Consider the following 20,834-nt stretch of genomic DNA (forward strand, 5'->3'; position numbering starts at 1 on the left):
GGTCTGATCACAGATTTCTACCCAGGCTGGTGTGGCTCAGTGGGTTGAGTGCTGGTTTGCAAGCTGGAGAGTCATCGGTTCGATTCCCAGTCAGGGCACATGCCTGAGATATGGGCCAGGTCTCTGGTAGGGGGCATGTGAGAGGCAACCAGACACTGATGTTTCTTTCCCCCTCCTTCCCTTCCTCTCTAAAAATAAAATCTCTGAAGAAAAAAACAAATTACTAACTGGATAGGTAGTGGCTGGTAGTCACATGCTGGTAGTCACATCTCAGGCCAGAAAGGTCAACCTGTAGGTGAGCTCTGTGCTTTGTCCTTAACACGTCCAGGGTAACAGACCTTTGAAATGTCAGCAGTTTTCCTTCCTACTCCTGGAGGGCACAACTACGGGCACCAGAGCACAAGGCCACAGAGCCCCGCTTTATCTTCCCCACGTGCCGTCTCCACATGCTGTAATGTCACTGACTTCCCTGTACCCACCTGTGCGAAAGAAGTGTCTCCATTTCGCCTTCTGTCTGGTCCTAGAGATTTCCCTGCTCTGCTTTCTCCCTAATCTGCCACCAGTGAATCTTGTGCACCCAACTGAAATCTTTGATTCTAGTGGGTAAAATGAGCTATAGAATTTCCATTCTCAGGAGCATTTGAGGATTTGTCCCCTGGCCTATGTCCTCAGTTTGGCCCAAATGAAGTTTAAAAAGTCTCTGCAGGTTGGGCCTTCCTTACGTTCACAAGATTTTAATAGTCCTAGTATTTTAATAGTGATGACCAGCGCTGATGGGGTCACTCTGGAACAGAAACGGCTATATGGACTCCCATGAAAGGCTGCTTCTCTTTAGCTAGAAGCAGTTTTTACAATTTCCCACTGTTCTAGTGACAGGAAATAGTTTTTTTCCACTTTGTAGACCACAAATCTTAGAGATTCTGCAAGAAAACTTTTTTCCCCTGAGGAAGAACACTTAGGATGACCAGTAGGTCATGAAGAGTGTGGGGAGGAAAACTAATTTTCCTTTTCCAACTTCTGATGGGTCTAATACTGAGATTACTAGGAGGAAGTAACCAAATTTATTATGTTATATACCTGTGCGGTTCCCTAAGAATAGGGGACTGGAGGACAAATCAGCCATTTAAGGTTTACATGTCATTCTGAACTAAGGAGAGGGTGGCAGGGGTCTGGGACTTCAAAGGGACCGTAGGCAATTCACAAGTAGGGGAGAGAGCAAACATTTGGTGAACTGGTTCTTGCCTGGCCACCCAGAAACAAAAGGGCACAGAGGGGAGTCTAAAAGACTTGCTAGATTTCTCCCTGCTTGCTACCCTTGGTTCTGTTGATGTTAAGGTGATAGTTCCTTTCCTTTGAGCAGGTTTTTCTGAATTCCAGTAGGCAGATAAGGTGTGAGGGGCGGGGTAGGAGGCTCCTGAGTCATTTGTTAACAAAGACCAGTTAAGAGCCCTGGTTGGGTAGCTCAGTTGGTTAGAGCATCATCCCGATACACCAGGGTTGCAGGCTCTTAAAAATAACCAGCTTAGAGCCTTGGCCAGGTAGCTCAAATTGAAAACCGTATTCAAGAGAGCATGGAGCCCTGGCTGATGTGACTCGGTTGGTTGGAGTGTTGTCCCATGAACCGAAAGGTCACGGGTTCTACTCCCAGTCAGGGCAGGTCCCTGGGTTGTGGGCCACGTCCCCAGTTGGGGGTGTGTAGGAGGAAGCTGACTGATGTTTCTCACATCAGTGTTTCCCTCTCTCCCTGCCTCTCTCAAAATAAATCTATCTTCTCTCCTCTCTCCTTTCTCTATTAAAAAAAAATAATAATGGAGCAGTTAGATATCAGAACCAGGGAATATAAACAGGAAAAAGTAAATAGTAAATGAACGTCTAGCAAAACTCTCAGATGGAGCAGCTGTGCGGAGGTTGGTGGGACAGGTGATGTTGGAGTGAATGAAAAGAGAGTCAGGGTAACAGATGCCCTCAAAACTTTGAGCTGCTGTGGAGGAAGACATTGTTCTGATGGAGTATTGTCCTGCTTCTGTGCAGGCCAGCTTTGGACTCTTAAGTCCAGCTAATGAAGATCGAAACATTATTATAGAAATTATTTTACAAAGCACTCAATATTTCTGCAATGACCATCAGTTAAGAACGCGGGTGTTGAGGGATTGTTGTATATAGTTGAGAAGATTGTGCAGAGTTCCTTGGAAGTTGGTTATGACACTGCTTGGAGGTTTTTTGAATACGTTGTAAAAAGGAATCACTGGTCCAACTGAGTTTGTAAGAGCTGCTTTATGGGGTGCTGTTGGAGTGGCCGTCCTGTGAACAGCAGCAGGAGGTCCAGTCGCAGCAATTCCCGTAGAAGAGAGAGACCCTGGGCGGGAGGGGTGGAATGGGAGGTGGCATGTTCTTCTTTTTTTTTCCTGGGAGGTGGTATGTTTTAATTCTGGAATAATGCTTTACCATTATTAATGAGAACTGTGAGAGGAAGCTCAAGGCTTAGTCCTCATTTCTAACTTCAGAGAAGTCAGTTGAAAGAAATGACTAAAGAAAGGACGCTGCTGTTTAAGAAAATCACTGTAACCCTCAGCCACTGGTTTCAGCTGACAACACACAATGGTGTACTGCTGTCATTGTCCATGCCTACAGATAATTTGTTTTTGAGTAAAATCGCATCTGCGCATTCCTAGTAACGAAGTGCAAGAGCCATGTACCCATGTACTGCTTTAAACTGAAGTCACTGAGGCATTGTTAGTACTATGCTGTTAGAATCAGGACTTTAGTTCTTGCCATCACCCAATGACAAGTTAAGAAGCAGCCTTTCTGGCTCAGCTGGTTGGTGTCATTCTGCAAAGTGTAACGTCAGCGGTTGGATTCCCTGTCAGGGTTCAAGCCTGGGTTGCAGGATGGTCCCTGTCAGGGCGTGGGCAAGAGGCAACCAGTCAGTGTTTTTCTCTCACGTCAGTATTTCTCTCCCTGTCTTTCTCCTTCCTTGCCCTCTCTCTAAAAATAACATTTTTTTCCTAAAAAAAAATAATAATAATAACCTGTCTGGGGAGAGTAAGAATAATTGTGTATGAAGTATAGAAATATCCAATTATGTGACTTTTATGTAATAAAAATTTGTTTAAAGTTAAAAATAACCGGCTTAAAATAATATCCCAGTCCTGGCTGGTATGGCTCAGTGGATTGAGCACTGGACTGGGAACTGAAGGGTCACTGGTTTGATTCCCAGTCAGGGCTCATGCCTGGGTTGCAGGCCAGGTCCCCAGTAGGGGGCATGTCATTGGCAACCACACATGGACGTTTCTCTCCTTCTCCCTCTAAAAATAAATAAATAAAATCTTTTTTAAAAACATCCCCAAAAGGCATATTTTGTGGTGGCCAAACTGCTTCTTCTCAGCAGTTAGGGGGTGTGTTCATGGAATTCCTCAGCTCAGGAAATAATTTCTTTTCTTTAAAAAAAATACTGATTTATTAGGGGGGAATTTGATTTGTTGTTCCATTTATTTATGCATGCATTGTTTAATGCTTTTATGTACCCTGCCCCAGGGATCAAATCCACAACCTCGGTGCACCCCCGGGGGTGGGGGTGGGGGTGGGAGGGTGGGAGGGCAGGAAATACATCAATCAACAATCTGGAATACGGCCCACCGCCTTGGAACCTCATCCCTCCTGGGCCCCCATTGTCATCTGAGAAATGTGGGTCAGAGGATACCTGGAGTCAATCCGGAAGGGATGTAGAAAATTGCACCATGGCAACTGCATAACTTCTGTCAACCTTAGTTGGTTAGGTGTAAAACAGGACAATATCATCTATCGCCTAGGGTTTTAGAGAGGATTATAAGTGATAGACCTAGAACCCAGGCCTGGCGCATGACAGGTCCTAGATCTCCTCCATTCGTGTAGCAAGTATTTACTGAGTTATGGGTGCTGTGGCTGACGGATGGATGAATGCATGTAAGGAGAAAACCTGGGCACAACGACTGGAGTTCAAGGGGAAGGTCTCAAAGTCGCTCCCACGTGTCCCACCGGGCTTCTGACTGCCGGCCCCGCACGCTGGACACGCCGGATATGACGTCACTCACTCCCGAGGTTCCCAGAACTAGGCGATGAGACCGGAAATTAACCGGGGCAGGGGGTGGTGTTGCAGACAGACTTGACGTTGGCCGCGGCGGGCTCGCCAGCCTCAGCTCCCCGGAGCTGGTCTAGAACCGCGTGAGGAAGGCGGGGCAAGGGGCGGGGCCGCTTCAGGGGCGGGGCCTGCAGGCTGTCCAGTGGGGGGCGGGGACCTCTTGTCCCCGCGGGACCCCGCCTGCCTGAACGCCGGCGGCGGCACGGCCATGAAGCTGAAGCTGAAGAACGTGTTTCTCGCCTACTTCCTGGTGTCGATCGCCGGCCTCCTCTACGCGCTGGTGCAGCTCGGTGAGCGGGGCGGGGCGGGGGTGCGGCGGGCCTACCCGCAGGCGCCCGCCGCTGTACTTCCCGCCCTGGGGACGAACCCCAGTGCAGACACCATTCATCCGGCTCGGCCCTCCGATTGCCCTCTGCGGCTGCGAGGCGGGCACCCTTCTCTGGAGCGCACTGCGGCTTCCCGCCGCACCTCGGGTGAAATCCAGACTCCTTCCCAGGGCGTGCAGGGCCCCGCAGGATCCTGCCGCCGTCTGCCTCTCTAACCCACTTTCCCAGCCCTCTCGCTCGCTCTGCTCTGCTCTGCTCTGGCCACGCTGGCTTCGTGACAGTTTCTCGAAAACCGCACGCTCATTGCTTTCTCAACCTCTTAGTCTGTTCCCTCTGCCTGCGGTGCCTTTCTCCCAGGTCTTTCCTGCTGCCTCTTTTTCACCTTTCAGGTCTCAGCTCAGATGTGACCACCTCAGAGAGGCCTTCCCTGACTACCTTAGCTAGGGGAACGCTTCTTTCCCCGGATTCTTTTTTATTTCTCTATGCTATTGGCTTCCTTCTTCGCCCTTAGCCCAATTTGTAATGTTCATTGCTTAGTGACTGCCCCCCTCCACTGAAGTGAAAACGCCACAAGAACAGGGGTCATAACTGCTTTGCTTCCTGATGCATCCCCAGGAAGAGCATTCAATAAATGTTTACCCAATAATGGAATTGATAAGTTTAATGAGTCTTTGGTCGCACAGCCAAGGGGACAGATTGAACTCTGCCTCTTATGCAGGGATTGCCAGACAGGACCGCTGCATGATCCTTGGGTATTTGAAAAGACTGTCCTGTTTTAGGGGTAGAGGCTAGTTCTTTATGGCCCCAGAAGGCACAGTGAGACCCACCAGATAGAAAGGATGGAGGCAGATAATCAGCTCAATATCCAAATGAAAATTGTCACAGATGGAATTTGTTGAAGTTGGAGAGGGGCTCAAAATTGAGCTAGTGAGTCGCCCACCCACCACCAGAGGTCTAGAGATGGCTGTTGGAGGACTTGTAAGGAGATTCATGCCCTGGCTGAATTGTATGAGACTGTGACCCTTCGGGATGCTGAACATGCTGTGATTCTCTGCTCCCATCCCTGCTTCCTGGGACCAGGCCAGCCATGTGACTGCCTCCCTCCCTTGCGGGCAGCAGCAGAGCAGCTTCGGCAGAAGGATCTGAGGATTTCCCAGCTGCAAGCTGACCTCCATCGGCCAGTCCCTGCCCCTGCCCAGCCCCCTGAGCCTGAGGCCCTGCCTACTATCTATGTTGTTACCCCCACCTACGCCAGGTATGGGCTCTGGTGCACCCAACAGGCCCGCATGGACCAAGAGGTTGGGGTTGATGTGGAGGATTTGGGGGCGGCATTGGGCCAGGGAATGTTCCTCAGACTAGGGCATGGCAAATGACAGGATGAATGAACCACATCTTTACTCAGAGATTTGTGGGAGAAATGGTTATTTTCCAGTAAAAGAAACGGGGGTATACTGTGAAGTAGAATGCAGAATTCCTGACTAATTTTAAGGTAATAAACTTGCAAGGAAATGTGAAGCTTGCCAATGAGTTCACTCTCTGTCTTTAAGGATCCTTTGGTGAGAAAGTTTGAGAACCCCTATCCAACTTGAAGTAGAAAAGGGCTTGGTCTAGAAATAGTTACACTGTTATTTACAGTGTGCTTACTCTTACCAGGTGCTGTGCTAACTAAGTGCCTTACTTTTAAAAAAAAATTAAAATGTAGCCTTAGTACTCGTATTAAACCCAAGTGGGGAACTGTGGTTTTGGATGTGCAGCCGAAGGACCTGCTAGTTGCTCCCTGGAATCAGGTGGCTGAGCCCTCCAGGCTCAGGCCACTCTAGACCCTGCCCCCCTGCCCCCCCCACACACACACACCCCACCCAGGCTGTGGCAGGCAGGCAGGCAGGCAGGCCAGTCTGAACGACAAAGCAGCCTAGAGGAGACTGGGCCAAACTTCCCAGTACTTTGTCCAAACTCAAATCATCCTCCCCTGGAGGGGACTGAGTCAAGGGGCTCCTCTAAACTCCTCTGCCTGGAAACCCAAGCACAGAAGGAAGAGAAGCCGGTCCTACCCGTGCGTTAGAAAATCGTCGCTTAACCTTTAACACGACATTGTTTTAGAGCACTGTTATTCCCATTTTGCAGCCCAGGAAACAAACTTGGGAAGAGGGAGCCATTTTCCTGTATGTCTCATCTAATTAGAAACCTAGCCTTCGAACCCAGATCTATCTGGTTCCAAAAGCTGGACCCTTTGCTTATAGTCCCCCACGGGTTGGGGTTGAGGCGGGTGACAGACATGATTGGAAGAACAGGGCAGGTGAGTGTCAGTGTGAAGTTGACAGGCGAGAAAGGGAGTTGGGGAAAGGCCATGGGGATGCTAGAAGGGGTTCAGAAGAAGCTGTGTCTGCTAGCTGGAGTGGGCAGATGGTGTCCACCCCTTTCCCTCCTGCTGCCTCTTCCCCCCGCAGGCTGGTGCAGAAGGCAGAGCTGGTGCGGCTGTCCCAGACTCTGAGTCTGGTGCCCCGGCTGCATTGGCTGCTGGTGGAGGATGCTGAGGGCCCTACCCCGTTGGTCTCGGGGCTGCTGGCTGCCTCTGGCCTCCTCTTCACACACCTGGCGGTCCTTACTCCCAAGGCCCAGCGGCTCCGGGAGGGTGAGCCAGGCTGGGTTCGTCCCCGTGGTGTAGAGCAACGGAACAGGGCTCTGGATTGGCTCCGGAGTGGAAGGGGCGCCGTAGGGGGCGAGAAGGACCCACCTCCCCCAGGGACCCGGGGAGTTGTGTACTTTGCTGATGATGACAACACCTACAGCCGGGAACTCTTTGAGGAGGTGAGCTCTGGGATGGGGCTGGAAAAGAGGCTGGGAGGCCCAGCTTCCTCTGTTGCCTTGGTTACCATCTTTGCTCTAGGCTGTTGGGTGAGGCAAGGGGAGCATGGAGGAGAGTGACCCAAGTGGTCCTTCATGCTGCTCCCCTTTCCCTGGACCACCCTGTCTTTTTCTTGTCTCCTGACCTCTGTTAGATGCGCTGGACCCGTGGTGTCTCAGTGTGGCCTGTGGGGCTGGTGGGCGGCCTGCGATTCGAGGGCCCTCGGGTACAGGATGGCCGGGTCGTGGGCTTCCACACGGCATGGGAGCCCACCCGGCCCTTCCCAATGGATATGGCGGGATTTGCGGTTGCCCTGCCCTTGCTGTTGGCTAAGCCCAATGCCCAGTTTGATGCAACGGCTCCTCGGGGCCATCTAGAGAGCAGTCTCCTGAGCCACCTCGTGGATCCCAAGGACCTGGAGCCACGGGCAGCCAACTGCACTCGGGTAAGGGGATGGAGGTGGGCCATGCAGCTCTGGGGTGGGCAGGTGATGGGAGACGTGGAGGGAGGCCCTGGGGAGGGGCATCAAAGGACAGGTGTTCGGACCAGGAAGGACCCTCCAGGACTCAGCTACAACCTTGCTTACTCCACTGAAGGGGAAGCTGGGAGCCAGCAGGAAAAGTGGTGTCCTGCCACTCTGTCTCCCAGAATCCTGGGCATCCGTGTGGCACAGAGAGGCGAAGGGGTGACAGCCCCATTTTGGAGGCACACAGGCTTCCCCTCCAGCCTGCCCTTCACACTTGGCAGCAACACTGTGTGTGCAGAGGCCTCACTAGAGAATTTGGCCTCACTGAGGGCCCTGGAGTCCTGGCTGTGGCTGGGCCTGGCTCTAATGGAAGCCCTCCCGGCACAGGTTCTGGTGTGGCATACGCGGACAGAGAAGCCCAAGATGAAGCAGGAGGAGCAGCTGCAGCGGCAGGGCCGAGGCTCAGACCCAGCCGTGGAGGTGTGATGGACATCCTGCCCCAACTGCAGCCTCATCAGGCACAGACCTGTGGACCTGGGCCCCTGGCCTGCCCAGGATGTGGTTTTCCAAGTCCTGACCCCTCAGAGCCAGGGTGGCTCTGTCCCTCTGCCATTGCAGCCCTAGGGCGTGGCCCAGCTGCTTTCCCCCTCCCTCACCCTGCCATGTGGCACTGCCCACAAGCTGGGGACAAGCAGCCCTTGTATTGAGCCTGGTTGGCCCTGTCTGGGGCGGAGCAAATGAACAGACAGACTCAGGAGGGAGGGCAGCTGAGTTTAACTGGGTAACTTATTGGGGCTGGGCATGCACTGGGGGGCTGGAGGAGCTGGGCTGGACCCTCCCCACCTGAGCATGCTAACCCCTTCCTACCTCCACAGAATAAAAAAATCTCAACCTGGAGGGGCCTCTGTTTTTTTTCTCATCTTGCAAGTCTGGCTCTTGCATTCTGATTCTTACCAGGGTCAAAACCCTGGTGCCCTGGCTTCCGTCTCGGGCAGAAATCACTGCTCTCAGGGCCCTGAGCCCCTTGAAGAGAAAGATCAGTGGCTTCAGTCCAAAAGCTTTATTGCGCCCACACCAGAAGCAGTCTCCAGCCCTTCCCGTGTCACTTTCCTGTCACCCTAGTTTCTGTTTCTGGGTGGTCTGGCCACAGAGGCTAGGCCCTGGGACCCCTCATTTCTCCTCAGTCAGCTCACTGATTATTCTTAACCCCCCTCATCCCAGGGACCACCCCCTGCCCCACCTGGGGCCTTGGTAAAGGAGTTGTGAGGTCTTCAGTCTCGCGCACCCCTTCCCCGACCTCCCCCAGTTGCTGCCCCAAGCTCCAGGCCACTAGGCCTCAGGTAGATCCTCCTTAGAAGGTGCCTCTTCTGGAGGGGCGTCCGCAGGTGCTGGCCTGTGGGTGGCCACTCCCTGCAGCCATGCTGCCTTCAGCATGTCCCTCAGCCCACCGGGAAGGAGGTAGCCCTGGGCCTCTCCTTCCCCATCAATGACCCCTCCAAGCCCCTCCAGTGCTGTCTGCAGGTACCGCAGGCCCAGGAGCACTAGAGTCTGGGGAAAGAAAGGGGAAGGAGGTCAGCAAGGGTCAGCGTTAACGGGCCCCAGAGGTAGAGGCCCAGATGGAGGGAGGCCTCAGCCACTTTGCCGACTCACCTGCAGCAGGAAGGTGACAGCCAGCGTGCTGCCCAGTGTGCTGGCCCACCCCTGCAGGTGCCCCAGCAGCACCCCGTGGCATCCTTGGGCCCAGAGGTTGAGGTTGGGCTGACGAGGATCGAAGAGGGGGTGGGCGTGGGGGTCTGAAAGCCGAGTTTGCAGGCAAGGCCTGGGTGAGTGGGGGTTGCAGCAGGAAAAAGGGACTCCATCCATCAGGTACAGGCCTTCCACATTGCTCTGGATCCGGCTGCAAAGGGAGGGGCAGGGGTGTCAGGGGGTCTGGAGATAGAGGCCTGGGGGGGGGCGCGGGGAAGCTTCGGGGCGCAGGAGTTGAGAAGGGAAGAATGAGAGTAAGACATTTACTGACTGCTACATGCCAGGTGTGCGTAATGGATTTGTCTTCACAGCAACTCTGTAAGGTAGGTGCTGCTATGATCTCCGCGCTACAGATGAGGAAAGGGCCCAGAGGAGTTTGGTAACATGCCCTGGGTCACACAGCCAAAAATGGCCGAGCTGTAACCCATTCCCTCAATCACCGTGCCCTATTTATTATCGCGTGTCTGGGTGAGATGGGGTTTTAAGGGATGGAGGAGGAGGAGGAAGGCGGAGAGGAGAGAAGTGAGTCACTCACTCAACTGTGTCCTGGTCATTGGGATCCAGGTAACGGCTGCTGACCCACTGGACCCCAAACCAATCCTTGTACCCGTGGCGCCCACAGCAGTGGTGCCTCAGCTGCAGCTCATCCATCAGCCGTTTGGCATGACAGTGTCCTGGCACCTCTGTGTCCTTGTAGTGAGCCATGGCAGCCCCCAGGCCTTCTTCCAGCCCTGCGTCCAGACTCCCAGGTAAAGCCAGGGCTAGTGCCAGGGTGAGGACCAGGAGCCCTCCACTGCCAGCAGTACCAGCCACCAGCAGCGGGCCGAGGACCCTTCGCCAGGGAGGGTATTGAGCTGCATCCAGACTGGCCCTGCTGGCTCCTGCACCCACCAGTCCGGTGCCCAGAGCCACTGCACCAGCTGCCAGGGCAACCTGAGGCAGGGCAGAGAAGGGGCAGGAGGGAGCCAAGAAAGTGCGGAAGTGCCAAAGCTGGACTAGGAGGTGCCCGCTACACCCGAGAGTGAGGCCACCAGCCAGCGCCAGGAGCCAGGAGAGGAGCCAGAGCCCCTGCGCCAGACGGATTCGGGGCTGGAGCGGCAGCACCAGGGGCAGCACCGGCGCCATCTCCCATCTCTGCCCAGGGAAGAGCAGGGTTGTCAGGGACCGGTTGGCCGGGGCAGGACGCTGAGTCAGCCCAGCCCGGCTTGAGCTGGGCTAATGCCACCCTGACCCCAATACCCTGGGAATCCTCCCACCCCAGTCTAATAACCCGCAGCCCCATCCCTTGCCTGCCCCAATTCGGGATGCCTTGGCCTTGCCCCTTAGGAGAAGTCCCGCCCCCGGGCCCCTCCCGGAAGAGGGGTGGGGCCGGTCGGCTCGGCCCGTGGGGGCTAGGGGCTGGGGCGGGGAGACGGAGACCTGAAGGCCCAAGCTCCCTCCCGTGTCCCCGGGGAGTCCGGGGGCGGAGATCCCGGAAGGTCCCGGAGGGCGGAGGCCGGGCTAGGGCCAGGGGGTCAGCGGGTTGGTCCCGCCCCGTGGTGAGCCGCGGGGCCCGGACAGGGAGGGGTTACCAGGCTGCCCGGCCCCCCCTCGTCCCGCCCCCCCTCCCGCGCTTCCTGGCTGCTCCGCGTCCGGCGCCTGTTTGTGCCGCGGCGCTGGGGCCCGGGACGGCCCCGCCAACCCACCCCCGGGAGCCGAGATTGGCCCCGGGAGAGTCCGAGGCCCCAGCGGGCCCCGAAGGCTGCGTCCCCCGCCCCTTCCAGGACCTTCCCCCGAGCCCGACAGCGCCCCCGGGGGGTGGCAAGGCACCTTTGCGCGCGTGCCCGGGGTGCTTCCCCTTCCCTTCTCCCTGGCCATGGTCCCCGCGACTTAGACGCCTCCTCCGCCGCTGCCGCTCGCAGCAAGCCGGGGGGCAGGATGGACGGGGCCGGGGGACCCGGTGAGTACGGGGCGGGGGCGGGCGGCGTGCCCCTTTCCGGAGCGCCCAGCGGCCGCTCAGGCGCTGCTAGTGCCCGACGGCCGTCCAGTGGCGTCCCCGCGTGCTCCATGGACCCAGGGGCTCTGAGCATCCTCCGCTGTTCCTCAGGTCGCTCTCCCTGGTTACGTGGGTCCTACTACTGTCATTTCGGACTTACCCGACCTCGTCCGACTCCCACCCCCACCCCATGCTCCTCAGGGCACGTCGATGTGTCCCTGTCTCCTATGTTACTGTGGGCCTCTTCTGCTGGTATTTTGGGTCTTTTTACTTCTGACCCCCACCGTTACCGTAGGACCCATCCTACGGTTCTGTCTCCACTGCTGCCTTTCCTATCATTCTAGGTTTCTTTTCCTTGCCCTCTGAGCCCCCAGAATGGCTGCACTTTTGTGTCCCCCACCCCGTCCCCGTGCTGCCTACTCAGTTTCTGTGCTTTCCCGGACACCTGAGCTTGCTGTGGGGTGGGCCCTGCCGTCCCTCCCCCCACTGCGACTCCCGCTGCAGGTCCCACGTCCCTCGGCAGCCCTCCACATTCCCCCCGGTACTCCATGGTGCACCCTGCCTGTGCGGAGGCCGGGACGGCAGCGGGAAGGGAGCTTTGCCAGCTTCTTTGCCTGTCCTGCCAGGAGGAGGCCCTTGGTCCTCCACCCCCCGTCTCCTCCCCGCTGAGCCAGCCTGCAAGCCTGGGGCTGCTTTCGGGGGGCAGTCCTATTGGACAGATGCAATGTTGGGGGCAGAAAGAATCGCCCCGACCCGCTCCTCAGGTGGTGGTATATTCTGAGTGCTCCTTGCCCCTTTCCCAGGCGAGGGCCCTGCTCAGGAGGCCCTGCAGTCCCTGAGCCGGCGGCTTCAGGTGCAGGAGAAGGAGATGGAGCTGGTGAAGGCGGCCCTGGCAGAAGCCCTTCGCCTGCTTCGGCTGCAGGCGCCCCCCACCTCCCCGCAGGACCCGGGCAGGATAGCTCCTTCCAGGGACAGGTTTGCATGTTGTCACACCCTCTCCTCCTCCTCCTCCTCCTCCTCCTCGGAACCTCCAAGGTTGCATCGGGTTGACTCACTGTCCCCTCAGCAGCCCCGCAGCCCCACCGGGACTGCCACCCTCGTGCAGCCCCTCCGTGGTGAGCCGAGGCACCCAGACGGAGGCAGCAGAGATGGAGACGGAGCCACCCCCCGGAACCCCTGGCCTGAGCAACGGGCCGCCGGCCCCTCAGGGGAGCGGCGAAGAGCCTAGCGGGACCCAGTCTGAAGGAGGGGGCAGCAGCAGCAGCGGCACCGGCTCCCCTGGGGGCATTGGCTCCCCGAGTGTTCTCAGGCTTGTACACACCCCACAGCGCGCTGACTCGTGAGTGGCCTGTGGCGGAGGCTGGGAGGGGTGGGAGGACCGGGAGTGCCGGTCGGGGCGGTGACCCTCACCTGCTCACTGTGCTCCCATCAGGGTGCGGAGAAATTCCTCCTCATCCCCCTCCGAGCGGCCTCGACAGAAACTGTCCCGGAAGGCAGCGTCCTCGGCCAACCTGTTATTGCGGTCAGGGAGCACAGAGAGGTGGGCGAGGCTCCCCCAACCTGCCCCGCCCCAGGCCCAGGCTCTTGACTTTCCTCATCCCTCACTCGCTTCCCTCGGTGGGGTGGGGGGGCCTCATCGCCCAACAGGAAGAAAGGAACACGCACTCCTGGGGCGCCTGCTGTGTACCGGGCACTGTGCTAAATCCTCGACCTCCTCCATCTCACTCAGTCCCACGACATCCTTGGGGGGTAGGTGGTGTCATGCTGTTCATTGTCCAGGTGAGGAAGCAGGCTCAGAGAGGGTAAGTCGTTTGCCTGGGGTCACACAGCTAGAGGCAGGATTTGAACTTGACTCTTCCGGGCTTACTTCCCCTGCCCTTCCCACTGTCTGGTAATACACTTCCCGAGATTCCAAGAGCTTTTCCAAAAGCCTCTGTGATTTCCATGGATGGTCGTTCTCAGAATCTCAGCTGCTCCCTCCTCCAATTTACCAGGTTTTACTTTTAGAGAGAAAAGGGAAATCCCAGTGGCTGTGCATGGTTGTCTCAGAGGCCCTGGGACATCTGCGTGTTCATTCCAGCCCTAACCTCGGTCTTTCCTTTATTCTCTGGAGAGATGGTTCCACCTTATTGTCATCTGGTGACAGTGACCTGTGGAATGCTCGCTTTCCTCTGGAGAGATAAGGGCTTTTCTTGTTCACCTCCTAGATCTCTGAAAGGTGGGGCTGGTGTGCCTTCCAGAGTCATTGTCGTCCCATTTTGTAGCCGGGGAAATGGAAAGGTCCATAGCCAGAGACCTGCTGGCCCGGAGGAAGGGGCTCCTCCCGGTCACCCCACACTGCTTCGTGCCTTGTGCTGGGCGCTCAGCCCCGTAGCCTCCGTCTCCTCATTTCTTAAGTGGAGCTGAAAGTCCCCGTCTGCCCCTGGGCCCTGAGTGCCCAGAATGCCAACCAGTGACCGTGGTCGCTGCAGCAGCCTCTCTTCTTGTGCTCTGAGCCCCCACTTTTAGGTCTTGGGACCTGACCCCAATCCTGATGCCTTTTTCTCTTCCCGACAGCCGTGGGGGGAAAGACCCCCTCTCCAGCCCTGGGGGTCCTGGATCTCGGAGGAGCAATTACAATTTAGGTAAGTACAGAAGCAACTGGAAGAATTTGGATGAAAGAGTTAGGATTTGGGCTAGAGCCCCAGGATCTACTTTGGGGGTGCCTGTCAGGTGTGGTGGGTAGGGTTCTGCTCTGGCTTTCCTGGAGGGAGGCTACAGGGTGGTGGTTGACATGCCCCCCCCCCTTTTTCTCTGTAGAAGGCATCTCAGTGAAGATGTTCCTTCGTGGCCGCCCAATTACCATGTACATCCCGTCTGGCATCCGCAGCCTTGAGGAGCTGCCCAGCGGCCCACCCCCGGAGACCCTCAGCCTTGACTGGGTGTATCCTGCCCCTCCCAGCCCATGAGAACCATTTTTTTCCACCTTGGGATGCCCCTGCCTTCTTCTTTATGGTTTCTTCCTGGGTCCGCAGGGACAGGAGACTCTGAATCCTCCCTTGCTATCCTCTGCCAATGGCCCTGCCAGCCTGAAGTTCTGTCCTCCTTTCTTCTTCATCCTGCTCTTGATCTGACCCTTTCCTTGACCATGATCCCTGCTCCAGCTATGGGTACAGGGGTCGTGACTCCCGTTCTAATCTCTTTGTGCTGCGTTCTGGGGAGGTGGTCTACTTTATCGCCTGTGTGGTGGTGCTGTACCGGCCTGGGGGAGGCCCAGGGGGTCCTGGAGGTGGCGGCCAGAGACATTACCGGGGGCACACGGACTGCGTTCGATGGTGAGGGTCCTGGGGCCGGGGAGTGGGCAGCTCTGGGCCTGGGGTCCATGGGCTTGGCAGGAAAGGGTTTGGGCAGGTGTGGAGGAGCAGGAGAGAGAGGAGTTGTCTTGCTGCTCTGCAAGCACAGAGGTGTCCTGGGTGGTCCAGAGCGACCCGCCCCCTTCCTCAGAGTGTCTTCTCCCCCACTTAGCCTGGCCGTTCACCCTGATGGTGTTCGCGTGGCCTCAGGACAGACAGCCGGAGTGGATAAGGATGGGAAGGTAAGGGTAGAACCAACGCAGGCAGACAGGATGAAGTTCCGCCCAGCTGTCCTTCACATCCCTGACCGCTTCTCTCGTTCCAGCCCTTGCAGCCCGTGGTCCACGTCTGGGACTCGGAGACACTGCTGAAGCTGCAGGAGATCGGCCTGGGGGCCTTCGAGCGGGGCGTGGGCGCTCTGGCCTTCTCCGTTGTGGTGAGCTGGCCCCAAAGCCTCTGGACCCCCCTCTCGCACTGGGAAGCCTCAGACTGGTCCTCCTGAACTCTGCCCCGGCAGTTCTCCCGAGAGAGGAACATGTGTCCACTTCCCTCCCAACCTGTGACATGTCCCTTGCTTAATGACCACGGACTCCCCGGACGCTAGCTCTCACCCAGCCCCTGCAATGCGTGCCGTCCGCAGGACCAGGGCGCTTTTCTGTGCGTGGTGGACGACTCCAACGAGCACATGCTGTCCGTGTGGGACTGTAGTCGGGGCGCAAAGCTGGCTGAGATCAAGGTGAGGAGTCTGGGTGGCCTGCAGGGCGCTGAGGGCTGGGGGCGGGAGCAGTGAGGTGCAGAGAGTCCAGGCTTACCCATAATTCACTTCCTTTCTGGCTGGGTCACCTGGGGCAGGCCTTCCAGCCTCTCTGAGGCTGTGAAATGGGGACTATAGAAGTTCTGAGCTCACAGGAGATAATGTTAGGCGATTGAGTGACTGACTAATCACGAGCGACCAGGCATAGTGCTCTTAGGGGACCACGGTCTGGAAGGAAGGGCACCCTGGGGTTTCTGGGCTTCTGCAGACCGACTGTGAGGGTGCAGATGAGGAGAGCCAAGTGGAGCGAGGGCACTCCGGTTTTGGGGTGGCTGAACCTAGTATCTTCCCTTCAGAGCACAAACGACTCAGTCCTGGCTGTTGGCTTCAGCCCTCGTGACAGCAGCTGCATTGTCACCAGTGGGAAATCTCATGTCCACTTCTGGAACTGGAGTGGTGGAGTAGGGGTTCCTGGGAATGGGGCCCTCACCCGGAAACAGGGTGTCTTTGGGGTGAGTGTGGATGGGGACAGGGTGCTGGCGGGAGGTCAGAGCGCAGATGGAAATGATTGGTCTGAGGGCTGCAGACCCTAGTGCTACTCAACTCCCAACTGTCCTGGGACTTTCAGTCTTTGCCCTATCTTTTGACCTCTTCTCTCCCCTAGAAATACAAGAAACCCAAGTTTATCCCTTGCTTTGTGTTCCTCCCGGATGGAGACATTCTCACTGGGGACTCAGAGGGGAACATTCTCACCTGGGGGCGGAGCCTGTCAGATTCCAAGACCCCAGGCAGGGGCGGGGCCAAAGGTATGCAGCTGAGGGTGGGATCTGGGAAGTCTAGTACCCTAGAGGGTCCGCGGGAGTTAACAGTTCTCTGTGGGCGCATCTCCAAAGGCAGAGGGTGGCATGGCAGAGAAAAAGGGCTGGGGCTTTGGGGTCTGCCAGATCCTGGGTTCAAATCCCAGTGTTGCCACTCATTGGCTTTTAGGAAGTGACCTTGCTTCTTTGAATCTCAGTTGTCTAGTCTGTAAACTGGGGAGAATAAGAGCCAAGGATCAGAAATGGTCATTGGTAGGCTCAATGGCTGGGAGCTATTACTTTAGTGTGACTGCCTTAGACTGCTCCTGTTCCCCACTTCCCTGCACCCCAAGAGCCTGACCTATGCAGGACTTTGCCAACAGAGACCTATGGGATTGTGGCCCAGGCCCATGCTCATGAAGGTTCCATCTTTGCCCTGTGTCTCCGGAGGGATGGGACTGTGCTGAGTGGTGGCGGGCGGGACCGCCGGCTGGTACAGTGGGGGCCCAGTTTGGTGGCCCTCCAGGAGGCTGAGGTGAGAGCTGGGCAGGAGTTGAAGGAGGGAGGGGGCAGAGGAATGGCCAGTGGGGCCCTTACTTCCTTCTTTACTTTAAAAAATATTTATTTTTAGAGAGAGGGGAGGGAGGGAGAAGGAGAGGGAGAGGAACAATGGTTGCCTCTCACAAGCCCCCAACTGGGGACCTGGCACCCAACCGAGACATGTGTCCTGCCTGTGAATCCAACCAGTGACTTTTCACCATGTGGGGGCAACACCCAACCCACGGAACCACGCCAGTCAGGGCAGGCCCCTGACTTTCTGCTCCCACTCTGCAGATTCCTGAACACTTTGGGGCTGTGCGGGCCATTGCTGAGGGGCCGGGCTCTGAGCTGCTGGTGGGAACCACCAAGAACGCGTTGCTGAGAGGAGATCTGGCCCAGGGCTTCTCCCCCGTGATCCAGGTTGGGGGGCCGAGGGCTCTTGGGAGGAGAGAGGGAAGAGCGTTGGGGAGGGGCAGAGGTGATGGTGCACGCTCTGCTGCAGGGCCACACGGACGAGCTGTGGGGGCTGTGCACACATCCCTTCCAGAACCGCTTCCTCACCTGCGGCCATGACAGGCAGCTCTGCCTGTGGGATGGGGAGAGCCATGCGCTGGCCTGGAGCATCGACCTCAAGGTAGAGCCCTGAGTCCCTGGATCCCAGTGCCACACCCACCATGACTCCTGTGGCCACCACTACTTCCCCAACATCCCCTTCCCTCTGCTTCCCAGAAGCAGCCAGTTTGTACTGGTGTGGCTACTGAAACGTCCATTCTTCTGTGCTGATGCCTCCAGTACCTCACTCCCTTGATCCAGCAACTGGTGGTTAATCTCCAATCCATCTGGGAGCCTCCATGCCGGTTGTTAAATATTTGGTTTAGGCTCTAGCGACACCATGCCTGCACCCCAGGTGTACTGCCCCTCTTGCTGTCTCCCCACTGGGAGGAGGTGGTACTGACGTTACCAGGATGACAAGGTGTCTGCTTTGGCTCCCTCACTAGAAAGGCATTTTCTTGACTTCATCTTCTCTCCCCTCCCAGGAGACTGGTCTCTGTGCTGACTTTCACCCCAGTGGGGCAGTTGTGGCCGTAGGACTGAACACAGGGAGGTGAGAGGCAGTCAGGGGAAAGCAGGAGGGAAGGGTTCCTGGTAATGGGGTGTGTGCTGGTGCGTGTGTGTGAAGGAGCCCCAGCTGCACCTTCCTGTTCCTCTGTGCTTCTCCCGGCAGCCCAGGCTTCCCCTGCTCCCCTGCGGCAACTGCCCTCACACCTTCCCACAACCGCTCTCCCCACCAAGCCTGGGAGTGCAGGCGGTGGCAGCTCAGGATAGAGAAGCAGCGGAGATGGGAGGGGCGGAGGGGAGGCTAACGCAGAAGAGTGACAGGTTTACAGACTTCTTCAGGCCCTTGTAGCCCAGTCCCATATTCTTTTCTCAGACGGCATCAGAAGCCCCTCAGCTTTTATCTGCCCTTAGCCCCTTCCCAACCTCCCAGCCTGAGTGCAGTGCGGACCTGTCTACCTTACAGCTTTTCTGTGCACGTTCGTCTCTCCAGCTTGTCCACGTGCTGCCCAGGACAGGTTTATTCACACCTGCTTTCCGACCCCTCCCTTCCAGGTGGCTGGTTTTGGACACAGAGACCAGAGAGATCGTGTCTGACATCACCGATGGCAATGAACAGCTCTCAGTGGTTCGGTACAGCCCAGGTGGGAGCCACCCCTACCCCGGACCCAGACCTGCCCCTGGTCCTTCCTTCTCTGAGTGACTGTCTTTGTAGATGGGATATACCTGGCCATTGGTTCCCATGACAACATGATCTACATCTATAGCGTTTCCAGTGATGGTGCCAAGTCCAGCCGCTTTGGCCGCTGTGTGGTAAGAAAGCTGGGTTGAAGGGTGGGGCATTGCCACGGCAGATAAACTTCTCAGAGAGTCCGATGCACTAAGGGGGCTTGGGGGATGGGAAATGGGGGCTCCATTTTTAGTCTCTTGACCCTTGCTCCCAGGGTCACTCCAGCTTTATTACTCACCTTGACTGGTCCAAGGATGGGAACTTCATCATGTCCAATTCTGGGGACTATGAGATCCTTTACTGTGAGTGGCAATAGGGTACTTGGGGTGGGTTCTGTTTGGGTGTGTGGAGGCTCCTGGGTGGGAGGGACATAGGAGGGTACATGGGGGGCTCCAGGAGGAACCGTTTGGGGGAGAGGTGAAGAGGGGTTAGAGTCGGATTTACACATCGAAGAAATCTTGTGATTTGGGAAAAAACCACATTCAGTTTTACGCCGTGTCTCATTCCCATGAGGATTTGGGCGAGTTGAAAATACACTAAGATTATTTAGGAAAAGTTTCTCAGGGCCAGTGTGGGAGGAATCGCCTTGTCCAGGGAGAAGGAACTGATGAGAAGCTCTTAGCAGAACTTCAGGGGGAACTCAGGAAGCACATGGGGCTGGGTTTTGCCCTGGGCCGGGGGCCACAGTGGTGACCAGATCACACCCCCCGGCTTCCTGGCCTTCCTGGTATCTTCCCCACGGAGGGCAGGGTGAGGGCTGAGCTGAGTGGGCTGCCTCTTCCTGGGGGATGTGGCTGGAGGCCGCAAGCTACATTCCCAGCATCCTCTCCACTCAGGGCTGGGAGCGGGCTGAGCTGGGTGGGCTTCCTTTCCCCAGGGGATGTGGCTGGAGGCTGCAAGCTGCTGAGGAATCGCTATGAGAGCCGAGACCGGGAATGGGCCACCTACACCTGCGTGCTGGGCTTCCATGTCTATGGTGAGCAGGGGTCCAGGGGTGTGGAATCCTGAGGGAGGGATAGGGGGACAAAGTGGAGCCTGCCCTGGGCTTGGAATGCTTGGCGGCAAGAAACCAGCAGGTCCAGCCCAGGAAGGCCCCTCAGGCCCGTGGCCCTCCCTGGGAAGGATTGCCTGGAACGTGGCTGGTGGGTGGCCCAGGCTAACAGAGCGCTAGAAACGGTGAAGCTCTGGGTTGTGGGTTGTGGGTGGAGGCGAGGAGGAGGCCGGGCTGAGACCAGCCGCTGTGTTAGGCGTGTGGCCAGACGGCTCGGATGGCACCGACATCAACTCCCTGTGCCGCTCCCACAACGAGCGCGTGGTGGCCGTGGCCGATGACTTTTGCAAAGTGCACCTCTTCCAATATCCGTGCGCTCGCGCCAAGGTGAGGCCTCCTGGGATCTGGGGGGTGGGGTGGGGCGGGGAGTGGCTGGGCTGGGGCTCCGCATCCTCCTCAACTCTACCTTCCCCCCAACCCAGGCTCCGAGCCTCGTGTACGGTGGCCATGGCAGCCACGTGACCAGCGTCCGGTTCACCCACGATGACTCGCACCTCATCTCTCTGGGCGGCAAGGACGCCAGCATCTTCCAGTGGCGAGTGCTGGGCGCCGGGGTTTCAGGACTGGCGCCTGCCACGCCCTCTCGAACCCCGTCTCTGTCCCCAGCCTCCTCTCTTGACGTCTGACCGCTGCGGGACGGGACCCATCAACCCTGCAGGACGGCCCCTCTCCACTCGACCCCTCAGGACCAGGGGCCAACTTTTCCTTGACTTAGAGACATTCCCGATCGCGCATTTCCCTGGAGGGGGCGAACGGCAACCCTGCACACACTGTATAGACCCGCTGGCTGAGCCGGGCAGCCCCAGCCTGGGCCCTGACTCCTGCTGCCTGCTGAGGGGCAATAAACCAAAAGCAAAGTCACCTCCCAGTCCTTTTGTGGGGCTCAGCTGGGCGCCTCCGGGGCCTTGTGGGGGTGGGGATGAAGCTAAAGGGGAGCGCGGAAAGGGTTAGGGAGAGTAGGCCAGTCATGCAAATGACAAGCAAATAACCCGGCGAGGCGCAATTGAGCGCGAGTCTTTCGTGGCTGGAGGCGGAGTCGCAGGCGCGGGGAGGAGAGAGTTAAGCCCAACTCGTCTCCCGCCCTCGGGGGAGGGGCGGA

The 20,834-nt window shown here is 57.3% G+C and overlaps 3 protein-coding genes across 5 annotated transcripts; 2 read left to right on the top strand and 1 right to left on the bottom strand.

Annotated features, from left to right (window-relative positions):
* Positions 1–4,230: 4,230 nt before the first annotated feature.
* On the top strand, positions 4,231–8,651 carry B3GAT3 (beta-1,3-glucuronyltransferase 3). Its single transcript, XM_037126646.2, has 5 exons — positions 4,231–4,407; positions 5,524–5,698; positions 6,891–7,251; positions 7,443–7,733; positions 8,142–8,651. Exons 1-5 carry the CDS (start codon positions 4,326–4,328, stop codon positions 8,238–8,240), a joined length of 1,008 nt encoding a protein of 335 aa, XP_036982541.1. The 5' UTR covers positions 4,231–4,325; the 3' UTR covers positions 8,241–8,651.
* Positions 8,652–8,799: 148 nt separating this feature from the next.
* On the bottom strand, positions 8,800–10,717 carry ROM1 (retinal outer segment membrane protein 1). Its single transcript, XM_037126645.2, has 3 exons — positions 10,036–10,717; positions 9,405–9,651; positions 8,800–9,302 (listed from the first exon to the last, which is right to left on the bottom strand). The coding sequence occupies exons 1-3, from the start codon at positions 10,623–10,625 to the stop codon at positions 9,084–9,086; spliced, it is 1,056 nt and encodes a 351-aa protein (XP_036982540.2). The 5' UTR covers positions 10,626–10,717; the 3' UTR covers positions 8,800–9,083.
* Positions 10,718–11,079: 362 nt separating this feature from the next.
* Positions 11,080–20,596, top strand: EML3 (EMAP like 3). Of its 3 annotated transcripts, none has more exons than XM_037126641.2 (22): positions 11,080–11,439; positions 12,279–12,450; positions 12,542–12,814; positions 12,908–13,015; positions 14,032–14,099; positions 14,275–14,398; positions 14,619–14,789; positions 14,980–15,049; positions 15,133–15,243; positions 15,448–15,543; positions 15,918–16,073; positions 16,226–16,367; positions 16,742–16,893; positions 17,193–17,318; positions 17,401–17,532; positions 17,936–18,003; positions 18,510–18,598; positions 18,670–18,767; positions 18,899–18,986; positions 19,562–19,660; positions 19,932–20,062; positions 20,158–20,596. In XM_037126641.2, the coding sequence occupies exons 1-22, from the start codon at positions 11,418–11,420 to the stop codon at positions 20,359–20,361; spliced, it is 2,700 nt and encodes an 899-aa protein (XP_036982536.2). In that variant the 5' UTR covers positions 11,080–11,417; the 3' UTR covers positions 20,362–20,596. The 3 variants fall into 3 exon arrangements, 2 of the variants coding, with proteins under 2 accessions (XP_036982536.2, XP_036982537.2); XM_037126642.2 differs by having other exon boundaries at positions 12,545–12,814; XR_005079770.2 differs by lacking the exon at positions 20,158–20,596 and having other exon boundaries at positions 18,722–18,767; positions 19,932–20,021.
* Positions 20,597–20,834: the final 238 nt, after the last annotated feature.

Source organism: Artibeus jamaicensis, unplaced genomic scaffold (genome assembly GCF_021234435.1).
Source record: "Artibeus jamaicensis isolate MK-2021 breed Jamaican fruit bat unplaced genomic scaffold, CSHL_Jam_final scaffold_614, whole genome shotgun sequence".
Taxonomy (NCBI): Eukaryota; Metazoa; Chordata; class Mammalia; order Chiroptera; family Phyllostomidae; genus Artibeus; species Artibeus jamaicensis.

Excerpts from the sequence above, each read along its gene's own strand:
- B3GAT3 (XM_037126646.2), top strand. The coding sequence starts at position 4,326 with ATGAAGCTGAAGCTGAAGAACGTGTTTCTCGCCTACTTCCTGGTGTCG. Across the intron at positions 4,408-5,523 it reads CTACGCGCTGGTGCAGCTCG|GCCAGCCATGTGACTGCCTC; the intron begins GTGAGCGGGGCG and ends TCCTGGGACCAG. Across the intron at positions 5,699-6,890 it reads GTTACCCCCACCTACGCCAG|GCTGGTGCAGAAGGCAGAGC; the intron begins GTATGGGCTCTG and ends TTCCCCCCGCAG.
- ROM1 (XM_037126645.2), bottom strand. The coding sequence starts at position 10,625 with ATGGCGCCGGTGCTGCCCCTGGTGCTGCCGCTCCAGCCCCGAATCCGT. Across the intron at positions 9,652-10,035 it reads AATGACCAGGACACAGTTGA|CCGGATCCAGAGCAATGTGG; the intron begins GTGAGTGACTCA and ends CTCCCTTTGCAG. Across the intron at positions 9,303-9,404 it reads CTGTCACCTTCCTGCTGCAG|ACTCTAGTGCTCCTGGGCCT; the intron begins GTGAGTCGGCAA and ends TTCTTTCCCCAG.
- EML3 (XM_037126641.2), top strand. The coding sequence starts at position 11,418 with ATGGACGGGGCCGGGGGACCCG. Across the intron at positions 14,790-14,979 it reads CACACGGACTGCGTTCGATG|CCTGGCCGTTCACCCTGATG; the intron begins GTGAGGGTCCTG and ends TCCCCCACTTAG. Across the intron at positions 17,533-17,935 it reads CCTGGAGCATCGACCTCAAG|GAGACTGGTCTCTGTGCTGA; the intron begins GTAGAGCCCTGA and ends CTCCCCTCCCAG.